Source organism: Cydia splendana, unplaced genomic scaffold, assembly GCF_910591565.1.
Source record: "Cydia splendana unplaced genomic scaffold, ilCydSple1.2 scaffold_97_ctg1, whole genome shotgun sequence".
Classification (NCBI taxonomy): Eukaryota; Metazoa; Arthropoda; class Insecta; order Lepidoptera; family Tortricidae; genus Cydia; species Cydia splendana.
Genome location: NW_026946914.1, coordinates 224,475 through 248,251, shown reverse-complemented (window position 1 = coordinate 248,251; position 23,777 = coordinate 224,475). Strand labels below are relative to the sequence as shown.

Sequence of the window (23,777 nt, the reverse complement as noted above, 5' to 3'; positions counted from 1 at the left end):
TCTTAGAGAGGCGAAACACGTGTCGAGGTTTATTCTTTTGGTGGTGGTTTGTTATATTTATTTGCGTATTTATTTTTGCGGTGGGAGGGTGGGAATATTAATTGCATGTAAAAATACGCAAGTAAGTATAACGGGTTAGCACTGATTGACTAGCACGTTATCTTTTCGCGGATTAGCAAAATAATATTTTGGTTTTAATCCAATAACTCTATTGTTCAGGCCAAATCAACGAGAATCCATGGCTCAATGTAATTAAAAGGTATAAGTAAAGTCAGTCAATTCATTCGTTCAATCACTCGTTGCAATGGACATTCATACAGCCGTTGCATCGCTCTCTTCTATCCGAATCCTCGTCGCGAGCGGACGCGCGCCCGGTGGCGCTGGCGGGAGCTGACCCGCAAGTCAGCTCAGCCATTTTGTTCTCAGTATAATTGCTTAGACCTTGCCGCTGCGGGCCTTAGTAACAAGTCAGTAGTTTACGTATTAAAATAAGATGTATCGCTAGAGTTAAGTTCAGTTATTATAATAGTTCAGTAAATTCATTGCCTTTCAATAACGACGTCACGTGTTCCTAACCCTGAACGGGTTCCATCCTCATCACAGCCGCTAGGGCAGCGACTGTACGTCCCGCAGCTGGCAGGAGAGCTGGAGGTCGTCAGCGGAGGCCGGCGACGGCAAACACGACGGCCGGAAGCTGGTCGTCGCAGCCACATGTCTCCAGGTCAAGAGTATAAGGAAGGCTAAGTACTAGATAATAGGAAAGATAGCTGGGGCAGCTCCTATAGTACATGTGTACTTGCGCGCCAGGGAAGCGCCAGGAACCCATGTTGGTGGCCCATGCTTAGAGTAAGAGGGACGAGAGAGAGAGAGAGGAGCTGACGCAGCTGCCCGCCTTTGTCGTCATTGTGACGTCCAGGCTCCGTTGTGTACTGGGTGATCAAATGAAACAACTGTTATCACTTGTGCACTCCGCCAGCCACCTACTCGCCATGACACTTCTCCACGGAGTGAAGCTAGCGGGTAGTTGCGTCGTACTGTTTATTGTGTAATCGTCACATCTCTCCCTTTTTATAACGATTTATTTATTTTACTTTATATATTTATCATGCAACAATAGTTCAGTTTATCGTATTATCTTATACTCGCTAGGTTAATTTATTTTTCCAATCTAGGTATACTACCACCGGTTCGGAAAGGTTAACCTCAGACCCGAGAAGAACCGGCGTAAGAAACTCGGCGAGGTGTGGATGTATTCATTTTACAACAGTGAAATAATAAATATTTTCCAACACTAGCAAGCCTTTAAATCTATTATTTTACTTTTACAATTTCTTCTTAGGTGTCAGTCCCTCTCCTTCTCCTATTTGCAGTTTTGAGTTTTTTATTCAATTGCTTATAACTCAAAGATTTACTTTAAACGCCTTAATTACTACATTTTCCTTTTGATGCTTACACATTTCCAGGTATTTCCATTAGCATACAATATAATATTTTACTAATTAATACCTATTTCATGATTTAGGTACAATAACATTGTAAGCTTGCCAAGCGTCTTGGACATTAGTTACTTATTGGCAATAACTGATTGACTCAGTATTACTTGTCTTGTATGATGTTAATATATATAATGCAATTTAAAATACTTGTAGATAATCCAAGGTCAAATAAAGTAGGAATGTTGTAGAGGTACCACGTCAAGTATGATTTTACTTGTGAATAGGTTAAGCGAACAATAATCTATATAAATAGATTTATATATTATTAATTTGTTAGGTACCTACTAAGATTTACCTGCCTATTTGACCATTATTATTATTATTTGCATTGCATACATATCTAATTATCGTTCTTTAATTATAATACTTGAATAATATAATCTTGACATCAATTAATCCAAATATTTAGGTATGTCAAACATTTTATTGCTCAAAAAGTAACACAGCAAATATAATATCGAATGTAATATTATTCTAGCAACTTACTTATGCGAAGAATCATAATTACAATTTATGTTATGAAAATAACGTAACACCTTACTAATTGAAAGCTGATTTTTCAATTGAATTGTGACCAGTAAGTATTGTATTATTATTTCCACAATAATTACTGTCAGACTATCACATAAATATTATTATTTGTACTTATACACTTTTTCTTCGGTTTATTTCAATTACTTGCAACATATTTTATAAACCTGAAACATAGGTATACACCTTGTATGTCTGCTTCCTATCCTGCCATTGGTAAGTATGTCATTTGACTTCAATAAACATCTTCCAACGAACCAATGGAATTACATTATTCTAACCATGATCCCATGAAATACTGAGTACACCAGAGTACAGTTCGAATGTTTAGGTACTTTACCATTTTATCGTTACGTTTAACGTTTCTAAATGATAAGACCTAGGCTTTTGGTCTTTTGAGTCTTAGTGCTCAATTAGTACAATAAATGTGTACTCTTGGGTAGATCAATAAAGTTGTGATGTGCTGCCTGGGCAGGAGTCACATATCCCCTCGGCCTGGAAGGCTGGAGAGGTTTACCGAGCTAGTCTCAGATTTGGGAGAAAGGGGACTTACGGGTTGTTAACACAAACACGGATAGTACACTGGTATAGACGGGGCTTTATGCCGTTTATTGAAAACACTTAATAGCTAACACTTATCACTATTATGCCCCGGTGGGCCGGTTCCCTATAGTAGCGGCGGGATACGCGAGTGCCCTAGGTAATCTACACGCAAACCTAGCTCCGGGTTAGATCGTGGTAGGCGGGAGTGATAGGGACGATCGGGGACAGGAGTTACGCCGGCCGGCGGTGTCCGCTACAGGCCCTGCGTATGAGGATTCACTGGCAGGCGGTGACCGCTCCAGCCCGTGATGGAAGGGAACAGCCTGGCCTAGGCGCACATATGTCACCCCGGCCGCGACCGCAAGAAAGGGGCTAGGAGAGGTGTAAGTAATCGTGGTCGGCGGTCGGCGGGAAGGTTAGATTGAGGGCAGGGGCTACGCCGGCCGGCGGTGTCCGCTACAGGCCCTGCGTATGAGGATTCACTGGCAGGCGGTGACCGCTCCAGCCCGTGATGGAAGGGAACAGCCTGGCCTAGGCGCACATATGTCACCCCGGCCGCGACCGCAAGAAAGGGGCTAGGAGAGGTGTAAGTAATCGTGGTCGGCGGTCGGCGGGAAGGTTAGATTGAGGGCAGGGGCTACGCCGGCCGGCGGTGTCCGCTACAGGCCTTGCGTATGAGGATTCACTGGCGGGCGGTGACCGCTCCAGCCCGTGATGGAAGGGAACAGCCTGGCCTAGGCGCACATAGGTCACCCCGGCCGCGACCACAGGAAGGGACTAGGAGAGGTGTGTTGCCGAGAAGCGGCGGAGACGGAATGGGTCCTGTACTGAGTGCTGCGCGCGGTTATATAGCTGCCGGTTGGTGCTCCCCTCCGTCGCGCCCCGCACCGCGCCGTCGTGTCGGTGTGGCCGGATTCCGTACAGGGCGCGTCGCTGCGGTGACATGGCGCGCTGGTGACATAGCTATGTCACAAAGTGGTTCAAGCTACAACTTTAATCTACTAGTTTTACTTAATTAGTTAGCCTCAACAAATTAAACATCAGGCAAACTGTCATTGAGAGCGATCAAAATCACGGTTAATTCGAATACTTATTGTTTTTATTTTATAATGTGTAGGTACCTACACACAGTATTTAGTTATTTGTTTCTGTTTTGATTTAATGTATCGGTTCTGAGACAATGTATAATTTCTAATGTATGTATTGTCTCAACCGCATACCTAAGAGTTTTGGCATCCTTAATTATTGTAAGTTTATGCATGTGACTGAAATAAGGAAATATATTTTCCGGTAAAGTGCCTTTTTAATTACACTTAATTATAATTAGTCATCACATCACACACATCACTCATCTTCATCTGAGTAGGTGTACCTACTACCTAGGTAGTTAAAAAGGGACTTCGTCATCTACACTGTTAACCGACAAAAGTCGTATGTCTATTTACAAGACATTAGGTTAACTGCTGGTCACTAGAGTTTTTTCTGTTAGTACCTTAGTCATGGTTGCCTTGGGTATAGTTTCGTAGTTTAGTTAAGTAAGCAGTGCTTCCTCACCGTGTAAGGCTCCCCGCATCGCCACTTCAGTTTTTACAGCATTGACTTTAGGTACTACATGACATGATGTAGGCCCCGCGTCTATTTACGTACCTGTTGTACTTGGGTTTGTAATTGAGCTTTGCCCTGATTATTATTCTATAGAATCATGTATTCCGGCTCTAAAATAGATTGGAATTGGGATTTATTATATGAAATCTGGGTCATATACGATTTTGAAGAATTGTATATCCTCATCTATTTATAGGTTTTATTTGGGCAGTTTAGGCATGCCTCTGTGTTCCACAATTTACACGGCTACTTACGCAGAATGCATTATTACTCTTATCCTGGTCACCTGCTTGTTTCTCTTAAACTATAATTTAACCTGTCTTCTAACTGTTCCAACAGGATTGCTACAACAATCTTTAACCGGAATACCGTCTAAGTCGTCGTATAATATATTTTTATATATACTTTGTCCGTTTTTATTTAAGCTGATACATTCGGTTCTTACCCATACGAACATCTTGCAAAATGCAGTTAATTTATGATACGGGTATAGGTTAGAAGAAGGTTAAATTGTAATACTTTACAGAAAATGTTTCCAACTGGCGTATTTTTATTTTTTTTTATAATTGAAATCTACTCTGAATCTACATTAGTAGATATGCCTATTCCCGAGGCCATCCATCTATACCTACGCCTTAAGTTAACTGGAACAGTAGGCAGAGGCACTAAACTGCTTATTATATAATTTCGAATTCAGTAAATACATTACATAATAGGAGGTCACTCTATACTAACATAATGTCAGTTTATGACTATTTTGCCTCCCTATTAAGTTTTGGTGGGCTAAAGAATCCGTCTAATGGTGGTATCTAGGACATTTTGAATGACCTAAAACAAGATACTATCGTTAGTACCAACCAACACTATATCGCGTCAGTTTACTTTTAAGTACTATGTTGTACTAATTTGGACGACCTATAACAAAAGGTCCTATCGTTAGTGCCAACCACCACTATCGCGTCTACTAGACTAGTTACTAGGTACATTTGACTCTTTTGGTTTGTTAGTACCAGTTGAACATTCAACTAACTAATTATTCTCTGTTTGTATCGTAGGTAAGTGTTATGATTTCGCTTATCATTTCTTTTGTTTTGCTAGTACTAGTTGAACATTCAACCCACTACTTATTTATTTTGCTAGTACCAGTTGAAAGTTCCAACCTACTACTTATTTGTTTTGCTAGTACCAGTTGAAAGTTCCAACCCACTAATTATTTGTTTTGCTAGTACCAGTTGAAAGTTCCAACCTACTAATAATTTGTTTTTCTAGCAACAGTTGAACAATCAACCTACTAATTATTTGTTTTGCTAGTACCAGTTGAACAATCAACCTACTAATTATTTGTTTTGCTAGTACCAGTTGAACATTTCAACCTACTAATTATTTGTTTTGCTAGTACCGGTTGAACATTTCAACCTACTAATTACTGTTTTGCTAGTACCGGTTGAAAGTTTCAACCTACTAATTATTAGTTTTGCTAGTACCGGTTGAAAGTTTCAACCCACTAACTATTTGTTTTGCTAGTACCAGTTGAAAGTTTCAACCTACTAATTATTTGTTTTGCTAGTACCAGTTGAACATTTCAACCTACTAATTATTTGTTTTGCTAGTACCGGTTGAAAGTTTCAACCTACTAATTATTTGTTTTGCTAGTACCGGTTGAAAGTTTCAACCTACTAATTATTTGTTTTGCTAGTACCTGTTGAAAGTTTCAACCTACTAATTATTTGTTGTGCTAGTACCGGTTGAACATTTCAACCTACTAATTATTTGTTTTGCTAGTACCGGTTGAAAGTTTCAACCTACTAATTATTAGTTTTGCTAGTACCGGTTGAAAGTTTCAACCTACTAACTATTTGTTTTGCTAGTATCAGTTGAAAGTTTCAACCTACTAATTATTTGTTTTGCTAGTACCAGTTGAACATTTCAACCTACTAATTATTTGTTTGGCTAGTACCGGTTGAAAGTTTCAACCTACTAATTATTTGTTTTGCTAGTACCGGTTGAAAGTTTCAACCTACTAATTATTTGTTTTGCTAGTACCGGTTGAAAGTTTCAACCTACTAATTATTTGTTTTGCTAGTACCGGTTGAAAGTTTCAACCTACTAATTATTTGTTTTGCTAGTACCGGTTGAAAGTTTCAACCTACTAATTATTTGTTTTCCTAGTACCGGTTGAACATTTCAACCTACTAATTATTTGTTTTGCTAGTACCGGTTGAAAGTTTCAACCTACTAATTATTTCTTATACCAACTGCAGCATAGATGTGATGTACAGTTTACTTCTTGCAATTTATTTTTCTTGTTAGTCCGACTCCGACTCACTACTCAATTCATTTGATGCTGAGTTTACGTGTCTACTCCTACAGTAAAACAATAACAAAGCCCTTGGCATTCATCAGTCTAAGTACGCTATCTATAGTTCTTGACTCACTTGACATCGTAAAGGTCCTTGATAATTTAGCTGGTGCGTTACCTGCTAGCATTGTTTATTATCATAAACAGCACATACCTATGTATATATAAATTATATAAATACATGTTAAGTCGACACCAAGTTAACATCTATTCATACCCATATCGTGCTATAAATAGCATTTCAATTGATTATACCTGGTTATTTTAACCGAACAATATTTCTTTTAGGACATAAGGTCCATAAAATGTATACAACTATACCGACTTGATATGCAGGTTTCTCTATACGTTCGCTCATGTAAAAATATCTTAGTATTTAATTACATGACTAAGTAGGTCGGTATATTTTAAGTATGAACGGTAAATACACAACTCATAATAATCATGATTTCCGCGAAGGTAGTTTGATTATTTACCCTTTATATCATATGAATTCTAATACACGATTTTGAGTCAGAAAATAAACCATGTACCATCTGTATTTGTAACACGCAAACCATCGGCATATTCGTTTCTGTCATTTCATGGAAAAATTCATGGCTAATACGTCGGTGCCACATCATAGGAATAATGTAACATGAGTACATTATTTTTTGTAGTGACCCCAATGATTGATCTATCTTGCATTGATTACACTTTTGGATTTACATTTGGTAACTAGGCTCACGCACAGTAGCCATTGTCAAAGAGTTAGTGTAATAAGCACGCGTATATTTCTTCTTTGCTTAGTAAACATTCCTCCCGAGCTACGTACCATCAATTATTTACTCAATAATAGTTGTAAAGTTAACCACTGTTCTTATGTAAACAGTCGACAAAACCAACTGTGCATATACATAATTGTTTTTATTAACATTGATTGTAAACAAAACTGTAAAATTAGGTATAGGTACTAGATCTACGTTTTTACAGTAATATTTAAATTCTGCATTAGTTTCTTTAATACTCCTCTTACGTGAGTTTGGAATTTCATAACCTACTTACGTAAGTACCGCCTAACAAAATCGTTGCAGTTTTAATATTTTCGTATTAGGTACAACCGTACGTCACTCGTTACACAGAATATCACCTCGCCCAAAATTTTGTATGACCTGAATACAATCGGCAGCTCGGGAGGAAATGGACAAATACGGTAGCTATTAGGTTAGGATTTCCATACCTTAGATTTGTTTTTTTTTTTCCGCCACCGTTACCTTTCCTTTCCGTAATTTTTTGTAATATTACCCTCTGTACCCTCGTCGCCATCTGTGACGTCCAGGCTCCGTTGTGTACTGGGTGATCAAATGAAACAACTGTTATCACTTGTGCACTCCGCCAGCCACCCACTCGCCATGACCATAGTCTAATAAAACATGGTCTGCCATTCCCAGAGTGACACGGGGCTACGTCACAACAACATGGCCGCTATATATAGCGCTATCGCATATTATCATATAGCGCTGTCGCATGATGACGTAAGCCCGTGTCAGTTAGGTGACCTAGAAAAGACGGGAATGGAGTACCAGGCGGAGTATATTATTATACCATGGCCATGACACTTCTCCACGGAGTGAAGCTAGCGGGTAGTTGCGTCGTACTGTTTATTGTGTAATCGTCACAGTCATCATTATGGTTGCCCAATCGGGGATCTAGGACTGCCCGCTTGTGGCCTACTCATTTTAGGCGGAACCATGTGGGACTGCATTTGTCCGCATCATTTTGGTGATCCCATGATGGGGAGTGAATCAGCACGATAAACAGAAGTCATCAGCACGAAAAAGAAGAATCAAGAAGTAAAAAGAAGGTAACATATCGTCGCGGTATTTCAAGGTTAGAGACAACGCCGAAGGTCATCGACGCTCGTCTACGCAGGAGAAGCACCGGAGCGGTCGCAGTAAAAGAATTCATATTCATATTTATCATATTTATCCATATTTATCAAGATTTCAAGGAATCAACGCGGGTCGTGTGCGGTAGTCGAAGAAAAAACGGCGGGTTACGTAACACGACGCACGCGTCGCATCGGCATTTCATCGGGTCAACATAATCATCTCGTCAAAGTAGTCATCGGGTCATCATTATTTCATTTTGCCGTTAAATTCAGTGCGTACGATGCTCGAGTGCGGGATTTGCGAGCAAAAGTGAAAAGTCGATCATAAAACGTGCGAAGTCCATTAGATGGGTGCCGTGTCACGTATAACGTGAATGTTAAATAGTTAACGCTCGCAAAGTTATTTGTTGCCCTAGATATCTTTATTTTATAACTACTTACGCTCATCGAATAATAAAAGTATTTGTATTTATAGTAAACAAATACTTATATTTTGTAACCTACTATTAATTTTTATTTATACTCTCATACGTATAATAATAAAATAACTATTCTTTCTTCAACGCACAGACAGATATCCTACGCTGTGATAGGTATTTTATATATACGTACGGCCGACCGGTCCCGGCCGCTGGTCACCCCGCCCTTCCGTCGCGCACCGCGGGAGTCCCCGCGCTCGCGGGCGCCGCGGCTCGCGGCATTCCGCTCTCAGCATTACTACGCACAGGCTGCGTCTCTTTATATTAAATCCTGTTCGCGGAGCGATCGCTACTGCGCGGACGTGTTAAATATTTAATTTGAATTTTAATTAAGTACATTAAAATCAGTGATTCCCATATTGGGTAAGTGTTGCATTAATCATTTTAACTTGCCTAAGTTGTTTTAGCCAATTGATGTAACTTAGCAACCGAGAAATACCGCTAGCTGTAACCTTTGGACTTTCTTTGTCTAGATTGTACACGTGTTAATATTCGAGGCTATCCATACATTTCATTTAAATTTCTTCATGTTTAATAGTGGGAAACATTTGTACTATTGATTAATGTTTAATGTGAATCAGTAGTGCTGTAGAAATAATACTAATTTCATAATTTTAGACCATAAGCTTTTCTCCTGCATAAAAGGGCTGTTGTTTCTTCTATCCTTACATTTCTATTTCTTTCTTTTCCGCTTTTTCTTCGCAAGATGATTTTGCCCGATTTAATTGCGTATTGCTTTTGCTTATAGATAATACCTAAGATGTGCTAGAGCGCTTGTTTTTAGAAAATAAAAGATATCTGCTTAATTCGCAACACATGTAGGCGTTGTTTATAAGGAAAGGTTCGCTTAATAAATATAATCACTCTCTTACTGTGCTGCACCGCTTTCCTCTTGTAATGTTACGAGTATCTGATATTGCTACAACCTAATACTAGCGTTACCTGCGGGTTTGCTTGCGCAATTTATTTTCAAACCGCTATTTTAATTAAATTCGTACCTTGTCTGCCATACTGTAGTATGATTATGCCAGTATCTGATGCTCGTTTCACCGCACCGCTTTTTCATGTACCTGGACTGCCCATCACACTAAATGATTGCTTCATTGTAAATAAATACCCACCCTTGTTAGTGCTAGCGTGTGATGGTTACCAGTCCAGGGCGAATATTGAACACAGGCCTAATTTTACTATTGGACGCGTTCCAGGAACTTCCTACGGGGTTGGCATTTATGCCACCATGACCTTGGGCTTGATGAAGCCTTAAGCGCTACCTCCGATGGCTCAGCTACCGTCGTGAGCTGCCTCCGTGTTGACCTTGGATGACCTTGACCTTGGTTGACCTTGACCTTGGCTTCACCTCGACTCGTGGCCTTAAGTCAATCTCCACCACGCTACGCACATCCGAGGGACGTGGGGTATTGTACTGGAAGACCGGCCAACTCTCTAGTAGACAGACCCAGAATCTAGGCTTCGAACCCACTCTTGTCCTAGTATAATTTTTAGAATTAGTCTTAACTAAAATAGGATTAACGCCTTAACTTATTAAATAAAATCTTACTTTACTACTCTATGCTATAAACTTAATTACTAGGCTCAAACTTAATCTAAACTTAATACCTACGACTTACTTATATATAAAAATTGAACCTTATATTTAAACATTAAACGAGATAGTGTATGTTAGAATTAGAGTTAATTAAATAAATTGTTATTTAGATTTAAATATTCTTGATTATTTACGTCCCCATAGTATCTCCCCAGGTAATAAACGCTTAGGTGATATATTTAGGTGACAGCCGGCCATCTTTAAAATCGGAAAGTGCGTTAGAAGATGAGAGCGCTCGCAGCGCCACCTTCCGGGTAGTTCGAGTCAAAGAGTAAAGTAAGTATATAGGTAAAGAGAGCCCTCTTGAAGCATTTTATGGAAACTCATTTGAAATCGCCATCTCTGATTGTCCCCCGAAACTAAGTATGTATGTGTGCGTGCACAACTACATATGCATCCATACGTGTACTTTCGTCCCACATAATATTAGGTCTACTTGGTCGGTTTACAAGTCCATTTTTGTTTGGCTTCTTGTAACAAATAACTTTAATTGTTTACAAGAAAATAAACAAAAAATGTACTTGTAAACCGCCCAAGTAGACCTAACATTATGTGGAAAAGGTTAATGTTATCAATAATGGAATAAAAAAACAGAATATTAAAGTAAAATGTTTATTGCTTTAATTTTGTTGATAGCGTAAGTAATTAAATAAGTGCAGGGAAAATAGTAACAGAGACAACAGAGTAAGTGTACTCGTAAACTTGTTCTCTTTACCTCTCGTGCTTATATCGAGGTCAAAACATGCGAAATATTCCAAAATTAGTAGTGTATAGAGAGATTAAAAAAGTGGAATCTTGACCGTTGCAGAGTCACGAGAAGCGAGCAAACTTTGCTGCCGAGAGTAATACATGTTTTATACCACATTATCGCTAGGAAAGTACAATTTTAGGTAAACAATAGAAAAGAAAGCGTGAGGTAAAAAAGCATTCACACACAAGAAAATACATGTTAATAAGAAAATAACACAGAACACAAAATAACAAACACAATACTTACACAACACATAAATCAGCGAATGCAGAGAACTGGAATTACTTCTCAACGACAAGGCGGAGCAACAGAGATACAACTCAACGCACTTTCTGATACTCTGTGTTGTTTTGCATCTTACGTACAGTAGGCACCACAAGTGTTACGGATTTTATACTGTGATATATTTATTTTTACTAATTGTTTATTTTATTGAATTTTAATTAATTTTAGCTGTAGAACTCTAGTTCAGTTGAGGCACGCAGGCGATATTATTATTATTGTTGTTTTATTGAATTTTATTATTGTGACAGTACACACTAGTTGCATTTATTTTTATTTTTTGCTTTCTGTTGCGCTGCTTCCTTCTTCTCTTTGGTGGCGTTGTTTTATTGTTGTCATAGCCAGTCATTAATATCTATACATCATATCAACCATAAAGTTATCATCATTTCATTTTTGTGACAAGTTAAAGAAAAAATTCTCTGTTAAAAATTTCATTAAAAGAAACGAAAAAAAGTTAGGCCATCTCAAACACAAGCGACTTCGTTTGGATTCATCATCTGATTCTATAGATTCTTCAAACGAGATTGCATCGAGTGATGAATCAACCCAAGTGGACAAAAAAAGGTCACGCAAGGGTGTTAAAAAAACTAATCCTGGGAAAAAAAGAAGCAAAAATGAAAAACGTTGGATAGACAACGTTCGAAAAACAAAATGCAATTTAGGTGAAGCTTACGCAGCAAGGGATGGATGGCACGTTAGTAGGGTAAATATGAGAGAGCTGGACCAAAACTGTGCCACCAGAGGGCGCCACTTAGTTCGCACTACTCCCCGCTAGATGGCGCCACTGGTTAGTACCAAAAACGTCCGTAGGAGGCGCCACTTTGTATGCGCAAGTAAGTTCCAAAAATCCCCGCCAGCCCCCGCTAGAGGGCGGATCTTTAAAAAAATACCTACCACCACCTTCCTAGATGGCGCCAGTTCGGTGAGCGAGTGCATCGGGCGGAGGCCCGACGACACCCAGGTCACGTCGCGACATTAAAACGTCGTAAGCGCTGTGAAAAATTCGTGGTGCTTACGTCGGTACGGAAGCGGGGCGTGAACGTCGCGACCTAAACGTGTAAGCGCCGTGAAAAATTCATGGCCCTTACAACGTTTTGATCCATGCCCCTTCGTTCGAGTATTTTTGCATCGGGGTCGGCCGGCCGGCCACGTGCGCGCTCAAGGTCGCACAGGTGCAAGCCACCTGCGCATAGTGGAATGCGGCGGCACGTGCACATTCGCGTCACCCATGTCGCGACCTTAAAACGTCGTAAGCGCCGTGAGATACTCATGACGGTTACAACATTTTGCTCCATGCCCCTTCGTTCGATCGGCGCGGCACCGAGTACACTTGCACCGATTGCTCAATGCCGCTAAAATAGCAAACCACGGAGCGCACCCGTAGCACCCCGATGACGTCATGCGATTAGACAAGAGACTCACGCTCACGCCGAAGATAACAGCCGCGCTACTTTGTAAAAAAAAACAAAAAGTGACAGGGTGGCCTCCAGTGGCGAAGGTCGGATTCGAACCGGCGCGTCTTTAGCTAACCGGGCTAATGTCATTGTCTGAACCTCTAGGCCACCCTGTCACGGTAGAACTGGTCCCAATTTCTCGACTATATGTGAGCCATATCTTAGTCAGACTGGGTATTATCCGAATATCGCGTGTATCGACGCCAATTTCCTACGGCTCGCCTCTTACGTACTGCCCCTACACCCCACTCCCCTATGCCCCGCTCCCCTCTACTATATTTTTGGTTATAAAAGAGCATGTTCAAGCACATTTAAAAGAGGACCCTAAAGCTTTTTGGAACTATGTTAAATCAAAAACTAAACATGGCAATACTCAAAAGCTGTCTAAGGATGGGGTAGTTATCGGTGGAAAAAGGGGTGCAAGTGAGTTTGCAAAGTTCTTTCAAAGCGTGTATAGTGACACTCCGGCTAAACTTAACGTAACCGCAGCGGTGATGGAGGCGGAATGCACGTTCAACTTGTAACACATACTTCACAGGTATGTGTCACAAATACGAAGGAAGTCAAAGGTGTACAATGTAAGCCAAACAACATCTGACCCGGGGCAGGCTTTCTCATGCAAGCTTGTCTCCGAGTTGCGATTGGAACCTTAAACAACATATCACCAACACCAACCAAGAAAGTGCGCTTGTCCTCATCATTGTAGTTTCTGCTTTCGCCTTAAACACTCCACAAACATAAGATATCATTCACTGAGCATAGTAACCCCTCCACGTAATCCCGACGTTCGTAGGTTTGACACTTGTCAAAGTCACCGAGGTAGGGATGCGCTTTTCTGTCTTAACATTTACGATTAGAACCGGTATTATAATGGAGGCCTCACACGCAGATACCATTGTCGAGAACGCTTCGAAAATGTTTAAGATATAAATTAATGTATTCTCGATAATTATTGATTCATCATTTATGCAACAAAACCTTACATTGGCCTATGACCGCCCGTTCCAGACCGACCATAGACACAGTGATGGGAATCGAGTAAAACGGAACGACCGGGATAGACGAATGAAGGAGTGAAGTGTCAAAAGAAAAAAAGGGGAACTTCGCCCCCGATGATCGGATCGAGTGGCAGACGTTCCGCGGTGGAAAAGATAATCGAGTAAAATCGTGGGAAAGTGCGGTTCTTATGGACGGGGCGATGCAGCCCGCGACGGCGACGGGCGGGGCCTAAGAGAGGCAACCCGGATTTCGTCGGCCAGCAAGAGATCGCAGACCGGAGCGTCGGAGCTACGGCCGACAACGTGCGCCATCTTCTGCCCCCACGGGCCAGAAGGGGCCCATCTACATCAACGCGCTTCTCGCGGGACACGGCGCGGGTCCAGGTAGCGGCCCGACACCGCCCCCTCCGCGCCGCGAAGCTTCCACCTTGCCGTCCGTGCCTGAGGGCACGAAACGCATAACGGCCGCCATGACACCCCCGCCGGCGTGCACCACACCAGACGCGTAGGGCCGCAAGACGCGGGCCCTGCGACTGCGCCATCGCCTTCCCTGCGCGAGGCATCGTCGGCGTGGAGCGCCGATCCTCGGGACACTCGTGAGTCGTTCTCATTATCTTTCATGGCCATGATTGCGCGCGTATCCAACGTCCGAACGTTCCTTAGTAATTAGTTATAAAAAATAAAATAAAAATAAAATAAAATAAAATAAAAATAAAATGCATTTATTTCAGACTAATAAGTGTCCATAGTGTGTTAGTAACAAGAACATACTTAATAAACAACTATATTAGTACCTAAACCTAAGTGAAGAGAGGACCAGTGCCTGACTAGGCCACTGTCCCACCTCCCCGCTACTACGCTCAGGAGGCTGTGGCGGCTGTCGCGGACTCTGCGGAGCGTCGCGGCGCAGCGCCTGCGCAGCGTCGCATGAAAACCGTCAACGTGCGCATCCGCGAACATGCCAGACGCGCTGCAATGCCGCGGCAGTCGCAACAGCACCCTGAAAGCGTCATTGTATTGCACCCGTAATTTATTGATCGAGCGCTGCGTGTATTTCGACCATGAGCTGCAGGTATACAGCGATGTACAGTACGCACGGAATAGCGTAATTTTAACTTGCGCTGTACACCGACTGAACCTGCGAGCTATCATGTTGGCTCTGATCGCCAGAGCCCTCCACTCCCTCTCGATATCCGCATCGTCGCGTAAGTCATCGGTTACCAAGTGCCCAAGGTACTTAAACGAATTGACTCTCCTAAGCTGCTCTCCATTCAGGCGAATGGGTGGGACATGAGATGGGCACTTGGTTCCCGCCTTGAAAACCATGTATTCGCTTTTCGACACATTATATTTTAAATTATGTTTTAAAGCATATGACTCACAAATATTGATTAGGGTTCGCAGTCCGCCAACCGATGGGCTCAACAGCACCATGTCATCTGCATAGCTGATGTTGTTGAATGCTACCCTGTTCACGTGGCATCCGACATGCGTGCTGCTGAGCCCACCGATAAGCTCGTTAACATACAGATTAAATAATTTTGGCGAACTTAGTCCGCCTTGCCTGACGCCACAATCTAATCCGTACTCATCTGACAAAACGTTTCCCCATCGAACACTATTTCTCTGGCTCGCGTACCAGTATCTAAATATGCGTGTTAACTCCCTAGGAAAGTTTGTCTCGTCAAGCTTTTGCCAAAGTAAATCGTAATTTACAAGGTCAAATGCCTTAGAGAGATCTAGAAAACACGCATAAATAGGTGTATTACGCCGAGTATAGTACTCAACAGTGTTCTTTAGACAAATGATCGCACTTTCAGTCGACAGGCCGGCTCGGAAGCCGAACTGCGCGTTATAGGGGGCCCCGTAAATTTAGTAATATAAAAACAACTACTTAGTTTATACAAAGCGGTATCGAAGGCTGCCATGTGCGCGGGTCCGCAATACAAGTATTAATTGACCATCTTGTTTTCACTTCTGCCAAAAGCATCCTTTCCAGTTATATCCAGCGCAGCATAGGACGGTCCTTGAACCAAAGGTCCGTTGCTCTCCAGAGATTTGTCCGGCTTAATTTAGTAAGTATCTGTAAGTATTTAGTGTAACGTCTCTTCCAAATTTACAATCTTATCCCGCAACTGTTTTAGTTAAAATTCTTATTTTATTTACGTTACAAACTCGGCGCGCATACACGTTGAAAAGTTACATCTGGCTGATGTTATGCGTGCACTTGCAAACCTTAAACCGAAGCGGTCGGCCGGACCTGACGGCATCCCCGCGTTTATATTTAGAGATTGTCGTTATGTGTTAGGCGAACCGCTACTGCACGTTTACAATATATGCTTAGAGAAGGAAACTTTTCCAGACTTGTGGAAAACAACCCGTGTAGTTCCAGTTTCGAAAGGAGGGGGAAGTATAGGGGTTGAGGGATACAGGCCGGTCGCAGTCTTGTCTACCCCCGCTAAAGCATTTGAATCCGCGTTGCATAATATTATTTATAACCAATTGCGGGGTCAGCTGTCCGATGCGCAGCACGGTTTTCGGCCGGGTTGTAGTACAACTAGCAACTTGCTTAGTTACGTGGCCCAAATTATACCGAAAGGGGATAGTGGGGGGCAGGTTGACGCCGCTTATTTTGATTTTCGTAAAGCGTTTGATGTCATTGATAATGATATGCTGCTAAGAAAATTAGCTGGCGTCGGCTTTACCCCTCATTTACTCAATTTTTTTTGCGAGTTACATGAGTGATAGACGACAGTATGTTGAGTACGCGGGATTCAGGTCTGAGTCTTATACTGTGAGATCTGGCGTAAGTCAAGGAAGTAACCTTGGTCCGTTGGAATTTATCGTAATGGTCAATGACTTGCCTCAGGTTATCAAAAATTCGGCTTGCCTGCTTTTTGCGGATGATCTAAAGATATATTTACCTATTAAAAATATTTCGGATTGTGCTAAATTACAGAGTGACATAGATAGTGTAGTTTCATGGAGTAAAGCTAATAAGTTGTATTTTAATACGTCCAAATGCGTGACTATTACTTTCACTCGAGCGCGAGGCCCCATTGTACATGACTACCAAATTGACTCGGAGATTTTAAATAGAGTGACAGAAGTTAAAGATTTGGGAGTTAAATTTACTGCTGATCTGAGGTTTAGGGATCATATCGTCAATATCTGTAAGAAAGCCTATAGAATGTTGGGTTTTGTGCTTCGGCGGTCCCATGGTTTTACAAATATTGGCGCTATTATCGCCTTATACAATGCATTAGTCCGCAGTAGGCTTGAGTGCAACGCAGTGATCTGGGCACCCCATGAAGCGAAATATAACTTAATGGTGGAGCGTATCCAGAACAAGTTTATTCGTTTTTTGTACTGGCGGAAATACGGTGTATACCCTTTCTACCCCTTAATGTATCCGACTTTATTTGTGCTTGGCATGGTAGGGTACAACGAGCTGCGGGTGCGCAGGGAACTATGCCTGGTAACATATATTTTTAAGCTACTCAGGGGCAAATTGTACAATAGTCAGGTATTGAGTTACGTGTGTGTCTATGTACCCGATAGGTATGTGTGGCGCCGGTGTCGGCCGCGACTGCTGGCCGAGCCGCGCGGGCGCACCAACCTGCTAGGGCTGGCGCCACTGACGCGCACTGTGCGGATCCTCAATAGAATAGCGGAAAATATTGACATATTCTCATGTTCTTTGAATGAATTCACAATAGCAGCATTGTATATATTATGTTATAGACGAAATGACATACTTTAGATATTTTTATTAATAGTTACACTATTGTCTTAGGTTTACCTGTAAAAATAGTTGTAAGTGTGGAAATAAAATAAAATAAAATAAAATGTTCAGCCATAGTAAACAGTCATCTTTACGCTTTCCCACTAGAGTGTCACATCGTGTTGAAATAATATTCTACAAAAATGGATCCGCAAGCTTCATCACATACCAAATGTAAGTTTCTTTTTAAGTATAGTAGTATCATACAATTTTTTTTTAGTATATCAACTCTGTTCTGTCTTTGTAATTTTAAAATTCTCAATTGGGAACACTTTTTGCTTACTTTTAATATAAACAATAACTATATTTTTCTTACATCTTCCCCAGCTGACATTAACAGTACCATCACCACTTGGTGCTGCCAGTGCTGGTTGTCCACGACCACAGGCGGCGGCGGCTGTGACGGTGGCTGTAGCAGTTCCACTTCACAAGCGCAACCACCAAAACCGATGGCAACAGCAAAAACACAAGACGATGGGGACAACGGCCACGAGAGCGATTCCAGCGATGAAATGGAATCTTTTTATCAAGAATGTAAAAACGAGTGGATGAAAGCGTTCCAGAAGAATACACTGATTAATAAATGGCGTCTCCCCATGCCATTTCACACATTTAGAGCGGAAGTAGCGAGATTGTTGAAACAATTATATGTCGAAGGTCACCATGACGATTGTCATGTTTACCGGTTAATTGTAATGTGGGATGATTTAAACGATGAAGTCGAAGAGACAGTGGGAGACGCTCAAATCAACTATCAAGACTGGATTGCCTTATTAGGCGGTGTTACAGCGGAACTTTTTTCACGTGCAGTGTTCAATGCGAAATCTTTTAATTATTTAATCAATGTGATCTTTTGTGTGGTAGGTCCAAACATAATAGCTTCCGGTGATTATGAATGTATGTAAGAATCCTGGTACATATCGCACCTTTAGAATTATACTGACCTAATTGAAAAATGCAAATTTTTGGGAAACGTTCAATGAAGATTGACGGGTTCATAAATTTCATAGAAAAATAAAGATTGGTAAGCTTTGATTGAGAAATAGTTACTATAACTGGTCTTAAATTAAACTTTACTTATTTCTTAACACGCTTTTACACATAAACACGTAAAATAAATGTATTAACTATTTTATTTTATTTTTTTTATAAAGTGCATCAATTTTAGGTCTCTTTACGACTGAAATCATATTTTTTTAAAAGACCTATATTTACATAGGTCTTAATATTACTGAACAATAACACATTTAAAACGTATCATATCAAGTTAAGTCAATACAATAGTAAACTTACAAATGTTTTAAGGGACACTTCATATTTTTAATAAAACATAGTAATAGTCGAACACGATTTATTTTTAATCAAATAGATGGTTTCATGATAAACAACAATCATAACAAACAAATCAAATATCCTTCTAGAAAAATAGTAAAAAAAACTAATTTTAACAATATGCTCCTGTCCATTCTGATAGATGTTCTGTAGGACTACTGAAATATATAATTATAAATTTAGAAAAATACCTAATCACTTTTCTAGTACCTATTGAGATCATATAAGTAGTTATGTTCATCTTAAAGAACAACCGTTAACAAATAAATCTAATATACTTAAAAAAAGATTTAAACAAAAATACAGATCGTAAACAAGATCATTTTGTCCATTCTACTACTTATAAATATGTTATACTAAAGAGATCACAATAATAGGCACCTTAGTTATGTTTATGCTCACTGTAACTACATATTTCTTATTAATAATTATCAATGTAATCATAAACTTTGGAAATTAGAGAATAGAACTATAAAAATCTGCATAATAACTAGGTATCAAGTTATGATTAATGAGATCGCGTAAGTCTTTCTTCTTATGTTCACCTAATTCCTGTTTTTGAGAAAAAGCTTTTTTGAGGGCTATTTCTCCAGGGCCTGGCATTTTCTTTCGCTTATTTCTGATATTGATCTTAGTAAATTCGTTTTGGCTGTACGATGTCTTATAATAAATCACAAACTGTTCAGCCTTACAAAATTTCAGAACCTTGATAGCGTTCCACGCCAAAATGTTTTTATGTTCATCTTCGTTGTAATTATAACCCCAGTTTTCTTGCAAATTTTGAAAATCAATGAAGAAATCAAAAGTCAACTCCATCACATGAAAAGGTTTACCAGTTTTACGAGAGTTTTTTATTAAAGTAACATATTGGTATGGCGTGTATATGGGTCCCGATTTTTTATTTCTTTTTATTTCCTTTTCAATTAGACTGTGGACATTGTCCCCTTCGTTTTGTGTGTGCCCTTTTATTAAGTATTTATGTGTAATTGTGTGAATGTTCTCAAAACAAGTTACTGCATAAGAATACAACGACGCGATGTACTTATTTTTATTTTGGCCGCAACAATTATCTGAGTAAAATATCACATTGAGTTGTTTGTTTGGATTTTGGTCATTTAAACGTTTGAGGTAATCAAAAATACATGATCCAATCTCATTGGCCCCCCTTTTACCCTGTAATTCATCCCAGAAATATGAATGCACATTATCGTATGCCCCAATTACCTGTTCAGCGGTTCTGTCATTCGTATCTCGTGTTGGGTCTGCTTTTTTTAACATTTGCACTATAGTAAAATTAAGGCAATTTAATTTAGAATTGTAAAAGAAAGCAGACGTATCACCAGTAGGGCATTGCAGGACAGCCTGCAAATCATAGACTGCACATAAATTTGTTTCGTTTATGTTTTGACGATCTAGGCGCTTTTCTTGTCGGCACCATTCTTTTTCATTCATATGATCTTCAAATTTTTTTTGGATACTTAATTTATATTGGGGGGTTCCCAGTTCATATTTCATACAAAGGTTGCATCTGTCTTTTTTTGGTTGGAAAAATCCGATGTTAAATTCTTTATTAAATATGTCATAATACAACCAATACTCACAAGTAGGTTCACCTTTCTCAGTCTGAAATTTAACAAAATCTCTCCAAAGTTCCGTTATAGTTTTCTCACCACTTATAAATTCTCTGGAAGTACCACCATTCTCACTGGAAGCAGAGACAGGCTCACTAGAATCTGTGAAATACTCTCTGGATGTTGAATCTCTCAAAAAATGAGATTCTATTCTGGGAATAGACTCAATGTGTTGTTTTATTTGCTCAATGAGAAGAGGATCCGTAGGTTTTCTTGACGTATGCTTGCCCCTGTTGTCCGTACTGACGAAACCATGTGGGTCAGTTTTTTGTTTCACTGTTCTGATTTGACGATCAGATATTCCGAGCGTGTTAATATAAAAGGTCTTACAAACACGGATTCTATTATTGTTTACTGTAAAGTAAAATGCATTATTCGGTAATCTAGGCTTTTCAGCATTAGTATATTTGTACTTTGGCTTAATCTCCATCATACATGATCTTATGTAAGACCTTTGTAAATCAACATTACCTATAGACCAATATCTGTCAAATAAGGTCTGTCTATGGGTGTCATTTATATTCTCGGAACATTTGAGTTTGCACTCACAAACACCTTTGATGGAACGAGCAGGAACTTCTTTTTTAGTTATAGACGAGACGTAAGATTTTCCTGAATTTCTCAATCTTTTTGCGACATTTTGTTTCCATTTTGATGGATTTCTGGTACGTTTTCTGGATCTTCTGGTTACTTCTGGAACAGACTCACCGTTATCTCTGGATGCCCTGGAAGATGATCTGGAAGGAGCCGATGAACTAGAACTGGGGCTAGATTCAGATATACGTACATGTTCGCTACGAATAGGCTTATCGATAGTGTAAGTCGGGTCTGAGTCACTTAAGTCAACATCGCTTTCATCGGAATTTAGAGGTGATTGATGATAATTCTTTGTAGGTCTACTGCTTACAATTTGTCCTGTGCATTTAGATGTTGAAGGCCCATCTATGATGGAATTTGCGTTGGAATTACTCATGCAACCAGAGCTGCTGGATGTGGAAGATGTAGATGATGATCTACTTGAAGAAGAGGAGGAAGATGATGACCTTGTGGATTGTGGCGTATTATTTCGTAAAACATCCTGCTGAGATGATGATAACTCCAATTGATTTGGTTTTTGAGCAATATCCTCGATTTTATTTTGAACGTTTATCTGAAAACACAGATAACAAGATTAATTTCTGCTAAATTCTCGCCAGGGAATGAATTATAAAACATTATTAATAATCGAATAATTTACCGTAAACTTATAAACTCACCTCATTATTATTACTAGCAAGAAACGTCTTTGGGTCAATGTATGGCCTAGAATTTTCCGGAGAGCGTTCTATTATTGAACAGTAACTTGACGACTTGTTTTCCTTGTCAGGATTATACTGAAACATAAATATTATATATCTTAAAAATATTATTCAACAGTGAGAGAACTTCTAAAATTATAGTGCTTAATTAAACCTCTCTATTAATATTCCTTTTTTAAGTATTTTATGAATAGTTAAAAAATAATTATTATATTACTTCCTTGTCCGTATAATCCGCCAACGATAGTCTTACATCTTTAGCAGTGTTCTGAAAAATAAGTAATAGGTATTATAATTGTTGTTGTAATAAGCATGAAATATGTATTATTTTTGTAAAGCAAATACTTACAATTTTTATGTCAGACACTTTGATTTTTTCAATATTTTGTTGTCCTCGCCGTGTAGTAAATTGCTGTTTATTGCTGACATCGTTATCCTGAAAAAAAAGACCTATTATCAGACTAAGTGTATGAAGATAGAATTATCTACACATAAACGAATGTATATATAAGTTATGTAAATAAAAATGTACAGTCTCACCTGGCTTCCACTTTTTTTCAGTTTATCTAAAATATAATCCGCTCTTTTTTTCATTTTCTATGTGTTTTTATAGGAAGCTCAATTCTTTTGTTTTAGATACCTAGAAAGTTAATTAAAGTATATATAGCATTTATTTTGTCAATTTAACTGGTTGTATAAAAAGACCCATTTATAAATTAAATAACAAGTATTCGAATTTACACAGACACATGATTGAAATGGTCACTAATTATATACTCATTTTTATTATAAAAAAGACGGTATCCTGGATAGCACTCTAAATAAATATGATTCTTGTTATAATAAAAACCCATTTATGATTGCGACGTCCAAATCGAACTAGTTTTTAATCTAAGACTGACTTAAAGCCAAACAAGTCATATGGCAATGAAGCAATTTTGGTATAAAATGAACTTAATATGAATTCAGTCTTTATTGTATTAAAAATAAAAATGTCTACTTACCTTATTTTTGTTACTAAACTGACTCAAATCTATTTGCGTCGCCACAAAACCGAACACGTAACGACCTGCTCAGAACACTCGCGGCACATCACTGCTTGCGTCTCGCTCAAACCGAACATGACGCGAGGTTAGAGGGAGGGGAAAAAAGACCGAAGTCCCAGTCCATCCCTTTCTACGCTGTATTAGGCCACTTTTGTATTAAGGTTCGATGAGGTTCATCATTTTAGGACTTTTTATAAGTGAAACTCAAAATCCGTAAATTTTGGATAAGGTCAGTATAATTCTAAAGGTGCGAATAAAGGTGACGGAGCATTTTTGTCCTTTTCATTGTTTAATTTTATGAGTATATTTTATTGTACACGTATACTTCATAATTAATAATAAATATATAATATTACTGAATATATGGATGTTTTATTGAATGAAACCTCATTGATTTAGAGTAGATAAATATTTATTGAGAAAAAGAAAATAGTTACACAATGTTATCTTTATCTATCCAACTTTTTTCATTTAAGCCATGCCATTTTACATACACTTTATTTCCACGACGTTTCAAAACTTTTTCCACTAGATAAATGTCATTGTGTTTAGTTTTCTTTTCTGCAACTCTTGTTCATAGAAACATCCCGAAATGGGTTGGTGATTGGCGTCTTCAAGTAAATATGTCACTGGATTAGTAGTCTGCACTTTAGTTATTGTAAATATCTCCGTTGTCCAATTGCCGGTGTAGCCTTTCGCGAAAGTGGAT

At 39.4% G+C, this 23,777-nt stretch overlaps 1 protein-coding gene across 1 annotated transcript; it reads right to left on the bottom strand.

The window, feature by feature from the left end:
- Positions 1-19,354: 19,354 nt before the first annotated feature.
- On the bottom strand, positions 19,355-22,386 carry LOC134805981 (uncharacterized). Its single transcript, XM_063779155.1, has 3 exons — positions 22,240-22,386; positions 21,981-22,097; positions 19,355-21,874 (listed from the first exon to the last, which is right to left on the bottom strand). Exon 3 carries the CDS (start codon positions 21,695-21,697, stop codon positions 19,550-19,552), a length of 2,148 nt encoding a protein of 715 aa, XP_063635225.1. The 5' UTR covers positions 21,698-21,874; positions 21,981-22,097; positions 22,240-22,386; the 3' UTR covers positions 19,355-19,549.
- Between the last annotated feature and the right edge of the window lie 1,391 nt (positions 22,387-23,777).